The 20,317-nt window shown below is 45.6% G+C and overlaps 1 protein-coding gene across 1 annotated transcript in view; it reads left to right on the plus strand.

Annotated features, from left to right (window-relative positions):
- Nucleotides 1–20,317, plus strand: part of cacna1ab (calcium channel, voltage-dependent, P/Q type, alpha 1A subunit, b) — a 572,403-nt gene that overhangs the window by 330,836 nt on the left and 221,250 nt on the right. Inside the window, exons 16-19 of the mRNA XM_078234782.1 lie at nt 218–290; nt 810–927; nt 10,169–10,236; nt 10,826–10,932. Coding sequence (XP_078090908.1) covers nt 218–290; nt 810–927; nt 10,169–10,236; nt 10,826–10,932 — 366 coding nt within the window. The remainder of the gene's footprint in view (nt 1–217; nt 291–809; nt 928–10,168; nt 10,237–10,825; nt 10,933–20,317) is intronic.

Below are 20,317 nucleotides of genomic sequence, written 5' to 3' on the forward strand. Positions count from 1 at the left end.
TGGATCTGACTCACGGGTGTGCCCATTGACTTCAATTTTGCATGTGTGCACAGTGACATTGAGACACATGTCCACCTTCAATTTGTGCAATTTTACATTCGTTCAGGTTGAGCATGTGCCTGACCTCAGAACATAAAATTCAGGTCATAATTTGTTTTCAAGTGTACTGGAAAGAAAAACAGTTTAATTCCAAGTGTCCTCTTCTTCAATGTTACAGATTTAATTTCGAGTCTGGCACACCATCTACCAACTTCGACACTTTCCCTGCAGCAATAATGACTGTATTTCAGGTAAGACATGATGGTAAAACACTGATTATATTCAACCCAGTAGAAAGAAGTAAATTGATTAGGACAGTGCAATATTCCACCAATTCCCATTCATCTTGGGTAAGCAATAAAGTGTATTTAGTTCCCGAAAAATTAATAAATAGTTATGTGCAGTCTTTCTATAAAACCTTTAATGTCAAAATGTCTTAAAGTATTTAACGCAATGAATTAGTGTTAGTCAAGCAAAGGAACCTGCTGTTCAATGTAAATTGTATAGACTATGCAGCTCAGCTTGTCACCTACTAAGCTGCATCGATTAAAAAAGGAATACTGTATTATACAGCTTGACCTCTCCAGAATGTTACAAGAATTTGACTTTTGGCATGCAGCTGGAAGTTGGAAAGGGACCTCTAACATGCTGCCATCTCCAATGTACAAGCTGTGTGTACTACTAAAACTTTGCTTTCTTGCTAATGCATTGAGTGACGGGAAACAAAAGTGAATGTCAAGAAAGTGATTGTCACCTTTATTTTCTTTTAGATTCTGACTGGTGAAGATTGGAATGTTGTGATGTATGATGGGATAGAATCGCAGGGCGGTGTTAACAGAGGGATGATTTCTTCAGTCTATTTCATTGTTCTGACTCTCTTTGGGAACTGTATCCTTGTCATTTCAAACATGAACTTTGGAATATCTAGTTTTCTGGCCCAGCTCCATGAGGAACATGGACTCAATTTGATAGTCAGAGCAAGTCCTAATGACCCCAGTGGCTTTTTCATATGCTGCACATTTCATGGTATACTCCATATTCAGTGGGAATTCTGTTATTTTCCTTCCAGCCCTCTTAGAATTGTCAGAATTCACAGAATGAGGCCATTTGGCCCATTGTGTCTGCATCGGCTCTCCAAATGAACAACATGACTTTGTACCACTGCACATTGTTTCTACTCAAGTCATCATCTCATGCCCTCCCAACTGCCTTGTTCTGAATTTTCTGACTAAAAGAGATGTTCCCTATCTATCTTGTCATTATTGTAAATACCAGTCATGTCACTCTATATACCGGGTTTGCCCAACCTTTTTGCTTGGGGGCCACATTTCCATTTATTCTCAAAAAGGGGTTGAAGAGCAAATTTCAGAAAGGTAACACAACATAAAACTGAATTTCAAAAGAAAAAATTAGTCTGAAGAAAAGAATCAACTTGCTGAGCAAAAATAAAGCAATATCAAAGCAATAAATGTTAAGTTAAAAAAGATTAATAAAAATGACCATTAGCGTGTGAGAGTCCGGCTCACTCCCAGGCCGGATTTCTGTGAAATGCACTAAGTGCATTCGTGGGCTGCAAAAAAGGTCTACCTGCCGCCAGCTGCAATAGCAAGTTTTTGCACTGAACGATCCACAAAGAACATGCTGTTTTGCAGTTTTGCCCACACTGCCGTGACTTCAGGACTCCCTAACTTTGTGCACCATGTTTAAATGGCCCCTGCACAGCATTCACTCTCTCTGCAGCCTCGGACAGCTCCAGTGAAGACATAATGCGCCCAAAAATCAGCGACGCCCCTTTGGCCTGCCTGTTGGACGCAGTCAAGGCCCACTGCCATGTTCTCTACCCTGGGTCTAGCCACAGGAATTCCACTAAGGTGACCAAACTGGCTGGGTGGTAGTTGCAGCAGTGGTCAGTGCAGACGCCCTGCAGAAGAGACCAGCCACCCAGTGTAGGAAGAGGATGAGCAATCTCAGTATGCTCCGAGTAACCAATCATCTCATTACTCTCAACTCATGCTCACTAGCCCATCACACAATCACAAAGATCTCACTCGCTGAAACCTCACACATCTCTATCTTGCCTAACTGCTCTGAATCCTGCCCAGCTGGCTCCACTCATCTAAACATGCCAGGCATTCTTATCATCGGCCCTCACCAAAGCCTTGCTCACACTCTCCATCTGTCTTCCTGCAGGGCAAGCTGATTCACAATAAGAAGGAGAAGTCCGAGACTGGGGTGGAGTTCCGAGGTCAAGGTCTTCTCAGACTTCAAAACATAGAGCTGGTCGGAGAGGACATAGACTGTGCCTATGTTGACCGTGAAGTTTGCGGCGCGCACTCAAGTGAGGATCCTGCACTACAACATTCATCAGACACCAAACTGAATGATTCTCCTGTTTCACAATCACTTGCCATGCACTAATTGTCTCACCTTTCTTTCACAGGTACTTCTGGAAAGCTGCCGAGGGCATCCACAGCCAGGCCCTGAACTCCAGCTCCCAGGACACCTCAGATGTGTAACCTGAGGGCAGCACCTTTGAAGCCCCATACAGAAGTCATACAAAACTTCAACCAGCGCAGAGACGCATTCCCTGGTGGGACTGACTTCTAGAGTAGACTTGAGGTCACAATCTGGTGAACACAGCCCACCATTTGGTCCACAGCAGGAGAAGGCATGGACACTTGAGGTTGCAGGCACTCGGAGGAGTGCCGGAGACCATGATTTTGCTGTATCCAAGGTCGATGGTGAGCCTCCGAATCCGGTTCTACATCAGTTGTTGGAGCTGCAATGCAAGCACAGAAGCATTAGCAAGAGCGGCCGCCTCATTCCTCAGATTGATGGAGGAGTCTGTCCACTTTCAGTTTGAGGTTATAGCGCCAGCATACCAATGAACCAAGGTCCACACTGTGGGATGGCAGCTGCCATGGAGACCTAGGTCCAGGATAACGGTCCTCCTCTGCTACGCCCCATTGCTATAGCCATTGGTGACATCCATCAATGTCAACACAAGAGAACTGTGGGGCATCTCGATCTTACTCCAGCTGCCCCTCTCCCTCAAGGAGTCAGTCAGGGGCCCTCAGGCACCCATAGGGAAAAGAATTAGTAGCTCGATCCCACAGGTGACTCTGGGAGTTTCTGGTTAATCCAAATCCCCTCTTTCTATGATCCCATCAGCTCCATCTTCACAGACTGAGGAGGGTGCACCTGCCCCCAGCAGGGCATCCAAAGCGGGCCAGGACCCTCCAGGTCTCAGCCCTCCAGAGGATGCCTGTCAACGTCATCACAGACAATAGGGCGTGGCAGCTGGCAGGCTAACTTCACCTCCGCTGTGGATATCGGGGGAGGACTAAGACATAGCGCCAGATAAAGGAAAGTTAAATAGATTCGCAATCATTTCATTTCTCCTCTTGCCTATGCCTCCTTATTATGATGAATTGTGCTACTGTCAATCATGTATCATATCTTGGGTTCCTGCACCCACTTCTGGCAATTGTCTCAATGCTGGGCCTCTCTCCTGTGCAGTGTAATGCCATCTCACCACAGTGAATGTCCCATTTCAATAGAAATCTCCATATGAGTAATTCCTTCACCTTCATGTTAAGTGTACTTGTGGAATGTTCCCATTCTTGGCTCTGCGTGATTGACGCAGAGGGATACCCCTATCTCATCTGCATTCTTGAAATGTGAAGGTGTGGTGTTTTAAGGAGAGATGTGCTTATGCATGCAGAAGGCTCAGATACCATCCAACACCATCGGCTTGCTATCTCTTGGCGGGGCTTTGATTGTTTGAGCCAATACTCAGAGTTTATGTGTGTTGACCTCATTCAAACAGGTTTCCAACATTGCCAGTGACAATCTACTGAATTGAGCAAAATGTGGGTGCACCTTGCCACTTCAAGGTGATAAAGCAATGGCACATTTGTGTGCGTCCAGCCTTGAGAGTCTCTTACTCTGTCGCATGATTATTGCAGGAGAAGGGTCTCATCACTAAGTTGGTAGACAGCAAGGAGTTCCAAACACACTCAACCCACTGAGAGAAGAAATTCCTCCTCATCTCAGTCTTAAATTGCTGCCCCTTTATTCAGAGACTATCCCTTCTGGTCCGAGACTCTCTCTCGCTCCAATCGTGCACACACACACACTCTCTCACACTGACTCACAAACATGCGCGCACACAAACACATAGATCACCCAGCCTCCTCTCTGGCCACGTGGCGTCTCACCGCCCGGGCCTCGCAGACGGCATCTCACCGCCCGGGCCTCGCAGACGGCATCTCACCGACGGGCCTCACAGACGGCGTCTCACCGACGGGCCTCGTGGACAGCGTCTCACCGCCCGGGCCTCGCAGACAGCGTCTCACTGCCCGGGCCTCGCAGACGGCGTCTCACTGCCCGGGCCTCGCAGACGGCATCTCACCGCCCGGGCCTCGCAGACGGCATCTCACCGACGGGCCTCACAGACGGCGTCTCACCGACGGGCCTCGTGGACAGCGTCTCACCGCCCGGGCCTCGCAGACAGCGTCTCACTGCCCGGGCCTCGCAGACGGCGTCTCACCGCCCGGGCCTCGCAGACGGCATCTCACCGACGGGCCTCGCAGACGGCGTCTCACCGCCCGGGCCTCGCAGACGGCGTCTCACCGCCCGGGCCTCACGGACGGCATCTCACCGACGGGCCTCGCAGACGGCGTCTCATCGCCCGGGCCTCGCAGACGGCGTCTCATCGCCCGGGCCTCGCAGACGGCATCTCACCACCCGGGCCTCGCAGACGGCATCTCACCACCCGGGCCTCGCGGACGGCGTCTCACCACCCGGGCCTCGCGGACGGCGTCTCACCGACGGGCCTCGCGGACGGCGTCTCACCGCCCGGGCCTCGCAGACGGCATCTCACCACCCGGGCCTCGCAGACGGCATCTCACCACCCGGGCCTCGCAGACGGCATCTCACCACCCGGGCCTCGCGGACGGCGTCTCACCGACGGGCCTCGCGGACGGCGTCTCACCGACGGGCCTCGCAGACGGCATCTCACCACCCGGGCCTCGCGGACGGCGTCTCACCGACGGGCCTCGCAGACGGCATCTCACCACCCGGGCCTCGCGGACGGCGTCTCACCACCCGGGCCTCGCGGACGGCATCTCACCGACGGGCCTCGCGGACGGCGTCTCACCACCCGGGCCTCGCAGACGGCATCTCACCGACGGGCCTCGCGGACGGCATCTCACCACCTGGGCCTCGCGGACGGCGTCTCACCGACGGGCCTCGCAGACGCGTCTCACCGACGGGCCTCGCAGACGCGTCTCACCGACGGGCCTCGCAGACGCGTCTCACCGACGGGCCTCGCAGACGCGTCTCACCGACGGGCCTCGCAGACGCGTCTCACCACCTGGGCCTCACGGACGGCGTCTCACCGACGGGCCTCGCGGACGGCGTCTCACCGACGGGCCTCGCAGACGCCTCTCACCACCCGGGCCTCGCGGACGGCGTCTCACCGACGGGCCTCGCAGACGCCTCTCACCACCCGGGCCTCGCGGACGGCGTCTCACTGCCCGGGCCTCGCGGACGGCGTCTCACCGATGGGCCTCGCAGACGCCTCTCACCACCCGGGCCTCGCGGACGGCGTCTCACCGATGGGCCTCGCAGACGCCTCTCACCACCCGGGCCTCGCGGACGGCGTCTCACCGACGGGCCTCGCAGACGGCGTCTCACCACCCGGGCCTCGCAGATGGCGTCTCACCGCCCAGGCCTCGCAGACGGCGTCTCACCACCCGGGCCTCGCAGACGGCGTCTCACCGATGGGCCTCGCAGACGGCGTCTCACCGCCCAGGCCTCGCAGACGGCGTCTCACCGATGGGCCTCGCAGACGGCGTCTCACTGCCCGGGCCTCGCGGACGGCGTCTCACCGACGGGCCTCGCAGACGCGTCTCACCGACGGGCCTCGCGGACGGCGTCTCACCGCCTGGGCCTCGTGGACGGCGTCTCACCGACAGGCCTCGCGGACGGCGTCTCACCGACGGGCCTCGCAGACGCGTCTCACCGACGGGCCTCGCGGACGGCGTCTCACCGACAGGCCTCGCAGACAGCCCGGTGGTGAAACGCCGGCTGTTAGTGAGATTTTGCAAGTCCTGGGGTTTACAGATAGTGTGACATGAACCCAAGATCCCAGATGATCTTCGGGTAAGCGTTCTCCAAGGCTGCCTTCAAGACACACGACAGTGCAGAATCGCCGAGCAGAGACTGATAGCCAAGTTCCGCACACATGAGGACGGCCTCAACCGGGATCTTGGGTTCATGTCACACTATCTGTAACCCCCACGACTTGCCTGGGCTTGCAAAATCTCACTAACTGTTTTGGCTTGAGACAATACACATCTCTTTAACCTGTGCTTCACCCTCTCTCCACTCACATTGTCTGTACCTTTAAGACTTGATTACCTGTAAAGACTCGCATTCCAACCATTATCTTGTAAATTGAGTCTGTGTCTATATATGCCCTGCTTGTGAACAGAACTCCTCACTCACCTGATGAAGGGGCAGCGCTCCGAAAGCTCGTGCCACCAAATAAACGTGTTGGACTTTAAGACTTTTTAACTGTGATTAATTATTGTTTGACTTTATTACAAGCCTGCAGCACTTTTCTGAAATAGGTTTCCAAAATTTATGTTGTAATAGCTCTTTTAAGAGATCAAATCTCTGCCAGTCCAAACAATAATTCTTAGTGTTTATTTTGTGATGAATAGAGGCTGGACCAATTTTTTTTGTTTTGTTCCATTTTACCTTGAAAACAGTAAGGCTGAGATGCCCTTTTTATAAAGTCATATTCTTCCGTTTCTCCAATGGGTTCTTCCTGTGTTATTTAGTATCCATGCTAAGGAGAGTAGAATTCGGGTTGTAAGTGACCTGTCATTAGGTCTATGAAGAAAGATCATTGACCTAAAACAATAACTCGTTTTCTCTTCCCTTGCTGCCTCACCCTGTTAAATATTTCTAGCATTTTCTGCTTTAAATTCAGATTTCCAGTATCCACAGTATTTTGTATTGGTCAGAGTTGATTCTTGTATTGAGGTTTACACCCAAGGCATGCTGAAATCAGCTGCTAGAAAGTGATCTGAATGGTTCACAATGCACCTATCCCTGCTATGCGAGTGTGTTTGGGCTCTGCTTGGTCCTCTTTACAGTAAGAAGTCTCAGAACACCAGGTTAAAGTCCAACAGGTTTATTTGGTAGCACAAGCCACTAGCTTTCGGAGCGCTGCCTCTTCATCAGGTGACTCACCTGATGAAGGAGCAGCGCTCTGAAAGCTTGTGGCTTGTGCTACCAAATGAACCTGCTGGACTTTAACCTGGTGTTGTGAGACTTCTTACTGTGCTCATCCCAGTCCAATGCCAGCATCTCCACATCATGGTCCTCTTTACACAGAGACAGGTCTAAAATACTGACAATCTGACACAAATGGAACACGCTGATTTATTAAATGAAAAGGAAAACACGGCAGGTGCTGTAAATCTGAAATAAAAACTGAAGATGCTGGAAATACTCAGCAGGTCAAGAAGCATCTGTGGAGAGAGAATGAGAGTTTCAAGTCGAGTATCGCTTCTTCAGTTTCCTTACAGTTCTTTAAGAAGGAACTTGTTAAGTTCTGCACAAGGATCACATTGAAAGGACTTGAGGGAGGAAGGCTAGTTAAATTTGCTCAGTGATGCACCATAGAATTATAGAATGTTTACAGCACTGAAAGAGACCATTTGGTCCATTGTGTCCGTGTTGGCCCTCTGAGGGAGCAATTCTCTTCATGCTACTCCCTTGCCTTTTCCTCATAACCCTAAAATCTTACCTTTTCAAATAATGATCCAATTTCATTTTGAAAGCCTCACGTGACCCTGCCTTCACCACTGTAAGGCTGTACATTCCTAACCACTCGCTGCATAAAAAACTTTTCTCCCAGGCACCATTGCTTTGTTTGCCAATGACCTTAAATCTGTGCCCTCTGGTTCTCAATCTTTCCACCAATAGGAATAGTTTCTACCTATCTACTCTTCATGAGTTTGAATACCTCTATCAAATCTCCTCTGAACTTTCTCTCATCCAAGGAGCACAGTTAGAAGTCTCACAATACCAGGTTAAAGTCCAGCAAGTTTATTTGGGACCATGAGCTTTCGGAGTGCTGCCCCTTCATCGTCACTCGCCTGATGAAGGAGCAGCGCTCCGAAAGCTCGTGATTCCAAATAAACCTGTTGGACTTTAACCTGGTGTTGTGACACTTCTCACTGTGCCCACCCCAGTCCAACGCCGGCATCTCCACATCATGGTTATCCAAGGAGAACAATCTCCATGGCAGATGGAGTTTAATCCGGATAAATGCGAAGTGATGCATTTTGGAAGAAATAATGTAGGGTGGAGTTATACAATAAATGGCAGAGTCATCAGGAGTATAGAAACACAGAGGGACCTAGGTGTGCAAGTCCACAAATCCTTGAAGGTGGTAACACAGGTGGAGAAGGTGGTGAAGAAGGCATATGGTATGCTTGCCTTTATAGGACGGGGTATAGAGTATAAAAGCTGGAGTCTGATGATGCAGCTGTATAGAACGCTGGTTAGGCCACATTTGGAGTACTGCGTCCTGTGCTGGTCGCCGCACTACCAGAAGGACGTGGAGGCGTTAGAGAGAGTGCAGAGAAGGTTTACCAGGATGTTCGCTGGTATGGAGGGTCTTAGCTATGAGGAGAGATTGGGTAAACTGGGGTTGTTCTCCCTGGAAAGACGGAGAATGAGGGGAGATCTAATAGAGGTGTACAAGATTATGAAGGGTATAGATAGGGTGAACAGTGGGAAGCTTTTTCCCAGGTCGGAGGTGACGATCACGAGGGGTCACGGGCTCAAGGTGAGAGGGGCGAAGTATAACTCCGATAACAGAGGGACGTTTTTTACACAGAGGGTGGTGGGGGCCTGGAATGCGCTGCCAAGTAGGGTGGTGGAGGCAGGCATGCTGACATCGTTTAAGACTTACCTGGATAGTCACATGAGCAGCCTGGGAATGGAGGGATACAAACGATTGGTCTAGTTGGACCATGGAGCGGCACAGGCTTGGAGGGCCGAAGGGCCTGTTTCCTGTGCTGTACTGTTCTTTGTTCTTTGTAATCCCAATTTCTCCAATCTTTCTATGTAATCTTTATCCCTAGGACTATTCTTGTAAATCTTTTCTGCACCCTACCTGATGCCTTCACATCCTTCCTAGAATGTGGCACCCAGAACTGGATGCAATACTCCAACTGAGGCTGTTTTAAACAGATTTAACACAACTTTGCTGTTGCACTCTCATTGATAAAACACAGGGTGCTATATGCTTTATGAACCACTCTTAACCTGCCCTGCCACCTTCAGTGATTTGTGCACTCTTGCATCCAGGTCCCTCTGCTCTTCCTCCCGCTTTAGAAATATACCTTTTATTTATATTGTTTCTCTGCATTGTTCCCACTGAAATGAATCACTTCACTCTTCTGCATTAAACTTCATCTACCATCTGTCCACCCACTCCACCAACGTGTCCATGTCCTTCTGAAGTTTAGCCTATCCTCCAAGTGGTTCACAATATTTCCAAGTTTTCTATCATTTATACATTTTGAAATGGTCTCCTGAAACCCACTTGATTGGTGTAAGGGGTTAAATGATTAAATATCACTTAATTGATGGTGACAGTAAAGGGCCTGACAGTCTCCCGCTTCTTTTCGTATATTAATAAAAGCAAATTACTGCGGATGCTGGAATCTGAAACCAAAAGAGAAAACGGTGGAAAATCTCAGCAGGTCTGGCAGCATCTGTAAGGAGAGAAAAGAGCTGATGGGAAAAGCTCTTTTCAAGTCCAGATGACCCTTTATCAAAGCTTTAACAAAGGGTCATCTGGACTCGAAACGTCAGCTCTTTTCTCTCCTTAAAGATGCTGCCAGACCCGCTGAGATTTTCCAGCGTTCTCTCTTTTGGTTTCTTTTCGTATATTCCTTACCATGTTCAATGGTAGTCAACAAAGAGGCTCTTTATAGATTTCTTTCCACCATCCTCTGTGAATGAACCTAGTACATGATCACTTTAGAGTTTTTTGTGCACATTCTATCCCTGTTATTACCTTCATTTTGCTAACCAGACACTCTGCTGAACGTATTCTTGGCCATCGCCGTAGACAACCTTGCCAATGCACAAGAACTTACAAAGGTAAAATAAAATAGTTATGCCCTGTAATGTTTTATTGAGTAACGTTTTGTGCTCATGAAGGCAAAAGAATAATAGTTCTGAGATGGGACAACTTCCATTTTCGATGGCCAGTGTGAACATCATGCATTCCCAGGCCAAGTACAGCACAAACCTGATGCAGCATTAACTTATTTTTACCTTGTTCCAGCCAGTGTGCTTCAGCTCTTATCCTGGAATTCAAGTGTTCACATGCAGCAGTGTGACACTATTTTCGCCATTACACACCAGCTTTAGGCAGTTTTTGTATGAAGGATCCGTTTCTACTGAAACTGCACCAGGCTCATTTTACATTAGTGCTTTGAGCTAAGTGAGAGACTTTAATATAACATTGAACCCAGAGTTCAAAGGTAAGGTGCTAATCCACAGTCTGAAGCTTGGCATTGCAGCAGCTATTGATAGAACCCAGTGAAACTACAGATGCACAACATTACTATGGCTGGTGATAGTTATTACACAGCAACATTATAACGAGTAGTTAGCACATCCTGCAGGCTGCTTCTCATCAACCTATTTCAAGTTTCTCACAGAAGCTCTCAATGTGTCACAATAGGATGAACAAGAAGAGGAGGAAGCTGCCAATCAGAAACTTGCACTGCAAAAGGCCAAGGAGGTAGCAGAAGTGAGTCCATTGTCAGCTGCCAACTTGTCAATAGCTGCGTAAGTAGAGATTGATTAATAGATAATGTTAGGTGATATTTTGGTGCTAAGTGGCTTGGATTAAAGCTGGGTTGAAAGCTAATTTAAATAATAGTTACACTTTGCCAGAATACGTGTTTCCTCTGTAAGTGTTTTGAAACTTGAAATTGAATATGCCATTTGGCAAGGTATTTTGGGAATACTGTGAACAGGTTAATGGTTTGTAAGGTGGCACTATGCCCTAATGTGTTCTTATTTGCTATTCCATGATCTATCAGAACATTGCATTTATGATTCCCCTCATGGTGAGGCTCTAATCCTGTAGATCACATAAGGGGTGACATCAGGGGCCAGCACTTCAAAATGCCCTCTTACCTCTTGGTATAGGTAAATAATTAACATTACATGGGAACAGGTCAACAATCTGGCACCTTAGCCAGAGAATAGAGAAAACAGAATTTAAATGAGGGAGTTCAATTCCAACAAGAGATCAGAATGATAAATTTCCTGCTTTGTTGGAATCTGGGTCAAAATCCATTTCTTGTCCTGGACAGCTGTATTTTAACTGGAGTGAATTCACCTGTTGTTTGTAGCTCAGCTTCCAGTGGGTGTCAATGAGAGGCAGAACTCCAGTGAGAAACTGTCACTAATTTGGCAATTGGTATTGGTTATAGCTAAACTAAAGAGAGAAGAAGTGGAGAGTACCTGTTTTAAGTATCACTCCCATCTCTATCTGGGAAATGTAGTAATAACAGTATATTTGACTAGTATTAAAATAACATTTAATTTCTTTCATCTTTTGGGTTTGCATCCCAAAACAACTTAATTCATTTCAACACAAGCAAAGTACTGCAGATGCTTGAAATCTAAAATCAAAACAGAAAATACTGGATTTACTCAGCAGGCCAGGCAGCAACTGTGGAGTGAGAAACAGAGTTAACATTTCAAGTCAATGACCTTTCATCAAAACTAGATGAACCATTCCTTTCAGTAGGGTTGGGTCTCTGGGATGACATGAGAAATGTAGCAGCCATTGGTTAGGTTCCCAGGTAGACCAGATGTTCCATTCATTACTGAATTGAATGAGACGCTCCAGAGCAAGACAAGGCAATCCTTTCACCTTCACCAGACTATTGGATTGGTTTGGTAGAGTGTGTTGGTGGAAATACTGCTTTCAATTAAGCCAGCCAACCAGCATTCTTCTATTGTAAGTAAGGAACCTATACTTTTCCAATGAGAGATGGGACTGAGTATATTAGACAGAAAGTAACTGTCTGAGATTTTCTTTCACCTTCATCTCTTCTAATATTGACCAGACAAAATGAAAGCTAAAGAGAAGAAAGGTGTCATAAGAATACATACAGCAACAATCATAAGAGTAAGCCATCAGACGGAAATGTTACTCTGGGCTTAGTTGCAACCTGGCAAATTCATTCCTCAAAGCAGGATTGTGTAAAATAGCTGACACAGGATTTGGACAGACGCAGGATTTGGAATGAGTATATTAAAGGTCTGTCTGCTGTAATAGCAGATTCTAACTTCATATACACATTCTGCATGTATCAACTATGTCAGATACATGTTAATATGCCCAATGTGTAACTTGTTTTCTATTTGTCGTCCAAATCAGACCAAACTGTTCATTGTGTATTTCTTTTACTTATTTCAAATCTAATTACCACAAATCTTTATTTAACAAAAAATCTTTTTCTTAATGTAAGATGGTCATTTCACAAACTAGTACACTGTGACCTCTCTAATCTGGAATGTTTGTGACCAAAGCATTTATGGATTTTGGAATTGTCTGGAATATAACCAAAGATGTGCGGGTTAGGTTGATTGGCCAGGTTAAAAATTGCCCCTTAGAGTCCTGAGATGTGTAGGTTAGAGGGATTAGCGGGTAAATATGTGGGGGTAGGGCCTGGGTGGGATTGTGGTCGGTGCAGACTCGATGGGCCGAATGGCCTCCTTCTGTACTGTAGGGATTCCATGATTCTATTCTATGATAACATTAAAATGCCTAACCATAAGTGTGCAAACCGGTTATAAGTATGTACCTGAGACAAAGTGTACCAAAATTGCATAAAGAAACAAAAGTACATGTTTTAAATTAATTACAATGAAATTATAGGTTGATGCACAGGGTTCAAAATAAAATTAAGCACTGTCAATAGTTAAGCAATACCCCATTTTAATAAATGCACACACAGTAATCAGTCTTATTTTTCCTCATTCAGTCACTCACACTCTCTCACTCCTTCTCTCTCTTTCTTTCTCTCTTTCTCTCTCTCACACCCACACACACACAGACATTAATCAGTATATTTCCTCTCTTTCTCTCTCACTCTCACAGACACACACAGTAGTCAGCCCTCTTCCCCCACTGTTGGCAGTTGCCAGTGCCTGCGATTCCGAGTTGCCAGCCTGGGGTAAGGAACCTGTAAACAGGCAGTCTTAAGCAGAAACACAGCAATGTTTGAAGCCGCCACTCACCTTCACAACTCAGTTGCACGACCTCCTGGTTTTTCCCACATTCTGGACACGTCAGTCAGCCACTGAATTAGACCTGCCTGTCCTCTGCCTGCACAAACAACCCAGACCCACTCGACACTCGTGTGCAGTAATCACCAAGCCAGGCAATAGCTTCCACAGTTGCTAAATGGAGCTCTCTGAGCCCTCTGCTGAATTCTATCGGGGGCATTTTCAATGATGTGAATCATTGATTGGGGGGGGGGGCACCACAGCTGCAGGCCAGCCTCCCCGCATGGCCCCGCTTGTGCTGATTGCTGCAGAAAGGCCTTGGCCAGTGTGGGAACAGTTGAGGAGTGTCCAATGTTGGTGCGGCAGGTTGAAGCCAGATGGGTGGGCTGTTGGATCAGTACTGAGGAAGTGGTTTTTATGGTGGCATGCTGGTTCTATTCCTGCTGTCACACGGCCTCTGCTGTTAATCCGTGGTAAGAAGTTTAACAACACCAGGTTAAAGTCCAACAGGTTTATTTGGTAGCTGTTGGACTTTAACCTGGTGTTGTTAAACTTCTTACTGTGTTTACCCCAGTCCAACGCCGGCATCTCCACATCGTTAATCCGTGGCACAGTGGTCTAACATAGTAAGAAGTTTAACAACACCAGGTTAAAGTCCAACAGGTTTATTTGGTAGCAAAAGCCACACAAGCTTTCGGAGTCTTAAGCCCCTTCCTCAGGTGACCTCACTCACTCACTCACCTGAGGAAGGGGCTTAAGGCTCCGAAAGCTAGTGGCTTTTGCTACCAAATAAACCTGTTGGACTTTAACCTGGTGTTGTTAAACTTCTTACTGTGTTTACCCCAGTCCAACGCCGGCATCTCCACATCATGACTACCATCAACAGTGGTCTAAGCCATGCAGGCTGGCATGATGGGAGATGAGCAGCTAGTGGATTGGTAAGGTTCATGTGTAATGGCAAACTTGGGCTGATGTAAACCTTCTCCAGGAGCTTTATTGTTGCAATCTCCTCCTTATGTGAGGGGGCAGGATGTTGCTTAGGACTGGGAGCCAGGGGAGCTGAGTTGACTGGAAGGTACCTGAGATGATGCGCATTGTTGTGTTGAGCTGAGTATCCACAGTGCCAGAAGTGTTACCCAAGGTTGAAGAGCACATTGAGCCCACTGCCTGCCCCATGCTGTTTGGAAACATCAATTCAGTGGGTCCAGGATTGTTGCAGTGGTGTGAGTGACAGTTACATGGCTTACTCTTAAAAAAAAATCCAGACAACTGGTGTTCCAGGATGTCACGGTTTCCAGACTGGAGAGGTTACAGTGAAGTTATTTATTGCACATACATTTCTTGGCAAAGTAAAAACTAATTACTCTCTGGTAAGTAGTTGGTCAGAGCTCTCCCGATGTCTTAGTAAGAATGTACACCGCTGGGTATGATATCGTACAGACCTGGAAAATCCCAGATTTTATCCCCGATTTCTGGTGGTCTAGCTGTTTCTATCAGCTCGTAACAAACATGCTGCAACTGTCTTGAGTGCTTCCAGGCTCGGGAGAGGGATAATAAGATCAGAGAAATTCTTCCTGCTACCCAGAGATTCCTATTGGAAAGTGCTTGGATATTAATTGTGAAAACATGACCATTCTCCATGTTTAAATGTTTTCAGTGTTTGAGCTCACACATGAAGAGTGGTTAATTGGGTGAGGTACCAGAGGGCTGCTGGGACTGTATACCAACAAGAGTCAGTGTATTCATCTGAAGAACATTGAAATAAAATCAAAACTTCCTCAATTTAAAAAAAATGTTTTCGAGAGGAAGCTATCATAAGGCTACACTCATATACATTCTGACAGCCACTAGGATAAGATGATGGGCACAACAGAGTAACCAGAGGGAGAAAATAAGCTTGGAGGAGCCTAGATATATGAATCTTGGAAACAGCACCAAGATTTTTTTAACCCGAGCATAAAAATACGTTCTAGAGATTGGGGATTGATGCTGTTCTCTCACCTCTTGAATCAAACGCAGTTCAGACAGATGGGATGAAAGTCTCCCTCCCATACTTTATTGCATGAATTGAGTTAGGGCAGTCTTAATCCAATTCATAATAGATGCAAAATAATTTCTAATTTAGCACCAATTGAGCAAGGTAACTCGGAGAATGAATTGCATCGACCATCTGACAGAGAAACAGGCCATTTGGCCCAACCAGCCAATGTCTATGTTTATGCTGCAGTCAAGCCTCCTCCCATCTTTCCTCATCTAAATCTCAGTGTCAGTTTCTATTCATACAAAGGTCATAACCCTTCTCTTTTATATGCTTAGCCCCCCCCATTAAATCCATCTATACACTTGAACCACTCCCTGTAGCGAATTCCACATTTGCATCTCTTTGCAACTTATAAGTTACTGTCATCCAGTAAAATAAAGTTCCTTCTGAATTCCCTAAAGAATTTCTAGATGACTCTTATATTGTGGTCTCTAGTTATGATCTTTCCACAAGAGGAAACATTCTCCTTGTATTCACTCTGCCAAAACATTTCATAATTTTAACCACCTCTATAGGTCATTCCTGAGATTTCTTTTCTCATGAGAGAAGAGATCCAGTCTGTTCCTGCTTTATAATATGACAACCAAAACTGGAAAATGCAAAATTGACACTGCAGTAACAGTTACTGTCTGAAGTTAGGACTGAGACATATTGTTAGAGTATAGGGCGGAACTAGGGCGGCACGGTAGCACAGTGGTTAGCACTGCTGCTTCACAGCTCCAGGGACCTGGGTTCGAATCCCGGCTTGGGTCACTGTCTGTGTGGAGTTTGCACATTCTCCCTGTGTCTGCGTGGGTTTCCTCCAGGTGCTCCGGTTTCCTCCCACAGTCCAAAGATGTGCGGGCTAGGTTGATTGGCCATTCTAAATTGCCCCTTAGTGTCCCGGGGTGCATAGGTTAGAGGGATTAATGGGTAAATATATGGGGATAGGGCCTGAGTGGGATTGTGGTTGGTGCAGACTTGATGGGCCGAATGGCCTCTTTCTGCACTGTAGGATTCTATGAGTAATTGAACATAGAACACTACAGCGCAGTACAGGCCCTTCGGCCCTCGATGTTGCGCCGACCAGTGAAACCAATCTAAAGCCCATCTAACCTACACTATTCCAATATCATCCATATGTTTATCCAATGACCATTTAAATGTTCTTAATGTTGGCGAGTCCACTACTGCTGCAGGCAGGGCATTCCACGCCCTTACCACTCTCTGAGTGAAGAACCTACCTCTGACATCTGTCCTATATCTGTCACCCCCTCAATTTAAAGCTATGTCCCCTCGTGCTAGCTATCACCATCTGAGGAAAAAGGCTCTCACTATCCACCCTATCTAATCCTCTGATCATCTTGTATGTCTCTATTAAGTCATCTCTTAACCTTCTTCTCTCTAACGAAAACAACCTCAAGTCCCTCAGCCTTTCCTCATAAGACCTTCCCATCATACCGGGCAATATCCTAGTAAATCTCCTCTGCACCCTTTCCAATGCATCCACATCCTTCCTATAATGCCGTGACCAGAACTGTACGCAATACTCCAAGTGCGGCTGCACCAGAGTTTTGTACAGCTGCAACATGACCTCCTGGCTCCGAAACTCAATCCCTCTACCAATAAAATTGAGGGAGATTTATTTCATACTTGGTTCACATTTAAACTGATATTCATTCGGTGGGAACTTGGTGCCTTTAATAGCATGAAATTCACTAAATAATTAAAGAGAAAAATAACTAACTTATATGTATTATATATATATATGAATTATATGCTATGTGTATTCATCCCCACTGCAGAAGCCATAGTTCAGAATATATTTTTAAAAAGTCATTTTCTACTGTTTTTTTCACTTTGATAATGTGGCCTCTTTCCTGGGACAGGGGTTAAGTGGACAAGATAAAAACAATCAGAAAGAGGGGGAAAATAAACTCAGAGAAACTGCCAATCTACATAACATTCCTTCAGCAATTAGCTTCTTGTAAACTTCTGCATGTGCCTACTTAGACTACTTCACCTCAGGATGTACCTGACAAGTAGTCTTAAAGGAACAGTCCACATTAAATGCAGTTTCATCTTAGTAGCTAGACATCGGCCCTGCACTCCAGATTACCTGTAAGCAATTCCACAGGAGACTAATTAAGCTGAAGTAAATGTGAAGTTAATAAATATTCTTTTGAGAAGATCACAGTAACATTGCAAATAAAAATGTTAATGAGTACATTCACACTGTAATTAAGAGTTTTATTTGTTAAGTCAAAGTCATCAACACTAAACCTACAATTAATTATTTAAGCAAGAAGATGTTTTGAAATATTATCACAGATTAGGTCTTAACGATTATCTACCATATTGTTTGGTGTGTATTGACTTATCTTATTAAGATAAGGATAGCAGTCGTATGATTTAAACTCTGGTTCCTCATCTTTATGTCGTGGGCCTATAGGGTGGTTCTCCACAAAATACAACATAATTCTGAGCATCGCTGTTGAGCCTGATTCTGTCTTACTCTAATGCTCACACAAGGACACCTTGGACCAGAGAATACTGTATGCAAGATCAGGATCTCACTGCCCTTCACTGCCCTTTCTAACAGCACTGTGGATGTACCTACACCGCACGGACTGCAGTGGTTCAAGAAGGCAGCTCACCACCACCTTTGCGAGATTAACATTTATGCAATTTTCCCCCTGGTAACTCAGTTGTTCCCTTGCCTCTCCGTCTGTTTGGTACTAAAGGCAAATTATTCCAGACTGGTTGCCTTCAATACATGACCTAAAAAGCCATTCTTTTAAGTATAGCCGCTTAAATACGCTACCAAAGGGCTTAAAGCCATTTTGAAATCATGTTCCTCCAAGTATAGATGCCTTCAGGTCAGTGAGGAAAATCAGGGTGAAAAATGTTGAAGCAGTCCTTGTTTGAAATGCTATGTCAGCCAGAGAAACACAGGCCCTGGCTACAAGAAAATCAGCTGCAGTTTTTTTTAATTATTCATGGGACATGGGCATCACCAGCTCGGCCAGCATTTATCGCCATCCTTAATTGCCCCCGAGAAGGTGGTGGTGAGTTGCCTTCTTGAACCACTGCAGTCGTGAGGTGTATCATGATCCACAGTGCTGTTAGAAAGGGCAATGAAGGGCAGTGAGATCCTGTTCTTGCATACAGTATTCTATGTTGCAAGGTGTTCTTGTGTGAGCATTAGAGTAAGACAGAATCAGGCTCAACTGCGATGCTCAGAATTATGTTGTATTTTGTGGAGATCCGCCCTGTAGGCCCACAGCATAAAGACGAGGAACCAGAGTTTAAGTCATACGACCGTTATCCTTGGGGCAGCAGGGAAGAAATAATTGGAATGCTTGGCAGCTTGTATATCCTGAAGTAGCATGACCCTTTTTTGCAACTTTTCTTGCAAACTTCCAGCAATGAATATCAAATTAATATAAAGCATCAACGACTGAATATGAATTTGTACCTTGATAGTAGTGTACAAATCTCTAATGTGACATTCCCAAGTGATGTAGAAAATAATGTCATACAGATGCATAATTCTTGTCTGCAATTATCAGTGACATATTACTAATCTATAAAATTACATTTTAAAATCCTCATCATTTATTGCCAAATGGCACTGGAGAGTTGCAAATGTGTACCCCAACTAGGGTTGGCACCTTAAGGAAACAAGGGAAATAAAGTGTTGGGCAGTTAAAAAGGTTATCTTGCCAATGGTGGTGCTGCACTTTGAGCTGGGCCAGCTCTGAACAACTCCATCACATCTTTTAATACATAACATTGTTTAAGAAATCACAGAACTGTCATCCTTTAGATCATACCATTGTGTAGCAATATGCTAATTGTTTGTGAGGTTTGAAATTGTATGTTTTTATAAGATAAGGTATCTTAAGATCCATCTGACTTTCCTGACCTGGTGACGTGGTAATCCTGGCCCAAGTAGCCTCATGACTGGAGGAGCCTTCAAATTAGCTTCGCGTTTTGGAAATGCTAGGCAACATTATAATTTTGACACTGGTTAGAGTATTGGATTTTTTGAACATTTTGACTAAAAAATGTTGTTGCTTAAATGAGAGAAAAATTTCAGTAACTTTGCTTTTTAATCTTGTTTCTTTGCGCAGTTCAAATCAAGGAAACATAAAAATATCAGTCGCAATTAGCATAACCTTTTCTGTTTATTGAATTATAATTTTAAATGTTTATTGATCTGTATATTTTATATTTATCACTTTGTGTCCTACCTTGACCTTCCAAAATTAATAGGCCAGTCTAGTAACTCCATTGTGCCCACTCAAAGGCATGTTAGAATGGTCTGGCTGACTATTCCGTTTTTTCCTCTATCACTTTCTGATATAGAAGCCAGAATGAAACGAAAGTTAAATGATTTTATAAGATGCAAGATGTTGGCAGAGGATGTCTTTGCTGCATTGAAAAATACACGATTTCCAACAATTTTGTATAAAAATGAGCTTTTAAGAGTTTTAGGTTCTTTCTCCCAGGCATGTTCACACATTTTCTATTCTTGGGTTTCTATGTGACAAGTGTTGTCTCCACAAGTACTTTGTGACAAGTCCCCAGGACCTATGGCTTGCATCCTGGGGTTTTAAAAGAAGTGGCTGCAGAGATAATAGATGCATTGGTTGTAATTTTCCAAATTTGCCAAGTTCCGGGTCAGGTCCCATCAGTTAGGAAAATAGCAAATGTAACATCCCTATTCAAGAAAGCAGGGAGACAGAAAGCAGGAAACTACAGGCCAGCTAGCCTAATATCTGTCATTGCAAGAATGCTAGAAACTCCTATAAGGCAATTATAGCTGGGCACTTAGAAAACCTTAATACAATTAGGCAGAGTCAACATGGTTAAGGAAATCATGTTTAACTAATTTATTTG

This window comes from Mustelus asterias, chromosome 19, assembly GCF_964213995.1.
Source record: "Mustelus asterias chromosome 19, sMusAst1.hap1.1, whole genome shotgun sequence".
Taxonomy (NCBI): domain Eukaryota; kingdom Metazoa; phylum Chordata; class Chondrichthyes; order Carcharhiniformes; family Triakidae; genus Mustelus; species Mustelus asterias.